Raw genomic sequence first — 2,078 nt, 5'->3', positions numbered from 1 at the left:
TGTCGTCAAGGAGTTGGGCTGCTCGATCGGCTTCATGAGCCTAAACAAAAATCTCGGGTATGGTAGAATGCAGGTATTGACTGTGCTCTAACCGAAAATGAACCAATAGAAAATCGCAATTTGCGCAGCTGTTGGGTACTTTGTGGACGCTATGTCCACTGTCGTACTGTTTCTGTGAAAAATTCGCCTAGTTCTTGGCCATGGAGAGCGAAGGGGGTTGCAGCAGGATAATTATGGGAGGTTTCTGAAGTATACTTTTATCAAGTATAATTCCTTATTCTGTAGGATACAGAATAAAAGCTCGGGCTAGAAGGGTTAAAGGTCAGTATTCCGCTGTCAATTAGGGACGCCAGTGGTTGGTGCCGCAAACTGGAGCGCTCTGCCAATTTTACAAGCTTGACCTTCTTCTTTGCCGTCGTCTGAGCCAATAAAATCATCCAGATCTGTAGTTTGGGTCAACATGAAAGCGATTATCATGGCCTTTGTGTGCGCATAGTCCCAGCGTTTTCTTGACTTCTCCTGGAAAAGAGAAGAAAGAAAATTTTGTAGCTGGAGCGACTCGACATTTTCGTAGTTATCTCCGTCCTGCAACAATTCTTCCTCTGCTGCAGAGGGGGGGGGGGCAAGGGGGGCAAAATGGTGTCGATGGCGTCGTCTGTGGTGAGAGTACCACCTGCCTCGTAGTTGTAGACTGCCGCAAATGTTGTTGAGATGGACTTGAATATGAAAATCCAGTACGAAACGGGCTGTAGCGAGGCGACCTTCTTAGTCATGAGCCAGATGGCGACTTGAACGTACTCGCTCCTGGGTATGCTGTACGCGGCACAGCTGGTGGTGATGCTGCTGGGAAGCTTGCCAGAGGCGGACCGCTGCCTAAAGCACAGGCAATGGTCATGGAGGGCGCTAATGCTTGTGGTAGCATGGATCCGCTAGACTACTGGATCTTAGACAGGTTTGGACGTTTTGAACCCTTCAGATCAGTTTAAAAACATTTTGGATCATTTTAGACTTTCTTCACTCGTGCAATCCAGCCTTTTTGTGCCTAATCCATGCACGCGTGCTTTTTTCACGAAACTCAGGCATTCTAAATTTAGAAAACATTGTTTTGGTCTGATGAAATCGCTTTTAAAATATCTAAAGATTCTAAATTAAAATGGTACCATGTACCAGTATTCACGCCGGATTCTCAGGTGCCTGTGCCGTACGTCAACAACGATCTTCATCTTCACTCCGGATTCCGCATTCACCATGATGCTGCAGGTTTCCGCATCCGCGCGCCCCGTGCTGCGCCGCGCCTTCTCCTCTGCTGCTGGCTACGTGCAGGAAACTGTTATCCCGACGTACCACTTCCAGAAAAGCCTCACGCGCCTACCGATCCCCAAACTCGAGGACACGTTAACGCGCTATTTGGCCGCTGTGGAGCCCGTAGTGACGTCCGAACAGCTAACAGAGACCCGACGCGCTGTCTTGGACTTCCAGAATGGCGTGGGCCCCGAGCTACATCGTGCACTGGTGGCCCGCGACGCCGCCAACACGCACACGTCGTACATTAATCAGTGGTGGCTCGAAATGTACCTGGACGACCGTCAGCCGCTGCCCATTAACTATAACCCGCAGATTAAGCTCAAGATGGACCCTGTACCTGCCAAGAACTCGCAGAGTCAACGTGCTGCGTCACTGATTGCGTCATCCGTCAGAGTGTTCCGCACGCTACGTGACAAGAAGCTGGAGCCCGACATTTTCCACACTAAACCAGACACCAGCAAGACCAAAGCTTTCCAGTACTTCTGTAAGCTCCTACCGGAGAATGTGAGTTTTTATGGAGCTGCTGCCTTGGGTGCTTATCCTCTGGATATGTCGCAGTACAAGAACCTGTTCTCCAGTACGAGACTGCCGAGGCTTGGACGGGATGAACTCAAGGTGACTCCTGGCTCCAAGCACGTGGTCGTGCAGAGAGGAACCAAGTTCTACACGTTCGATGTGCTCACAGCGGATGGCACGGCTGTGCCAGATGAGCAGATTCTGGCCAATGTGGAGGCTATATTGGCGGACCCCTTGACCAAGAGCACGCCAGACGA

General features: G+C 50.6%; 1 protein-coding gene across 1 annotated transcript; it reads left to right on the top strand.

Moving 5' to 3' along the window:
* Positions 1-1,236: 1,236 nt before the first annotated feature.
* Positions 1,237-2,059, top strand: PITG_10335 (carnitine O-palmitoyltransferase 2, putative; the record flags this gene model as incomplete). The annotated part of the gene is made up of 2 exons (XM_002902104.1): positions 1,237-1,964; positions 2,017-2,059. The coding sequence occupies 2 exons, from the start codon at positions 1,252-1,254 to the stop codon at positions 2,057-2,059; spliced, it is 756 nt and encodes a 251-aa protein (XP_002902150.1).
* Positions 2,060-2,078: the final 19 nt, after the last annotated feature.

The sequence above is a fragment of the Phytophthora infestans genome, genomic scaffold (genome assembly GCF_000142945.1).
Source record: "Phytophthora infestans T30-4 supercont1.18 genomic scaffold, whole genome shotgun sequence".
Lineage (NCBI taxonomy): Eukaryota > Oomycota > Peronosporomycetes > Peronosporales > Peronosporaceae > Phytophthora > Phytophthora infestans.
The sequence above is the reverse complement of the archived record's forward strand: the minus strand, read 5'-3'. Positions and strand labels throughout refer to the sequence as shown.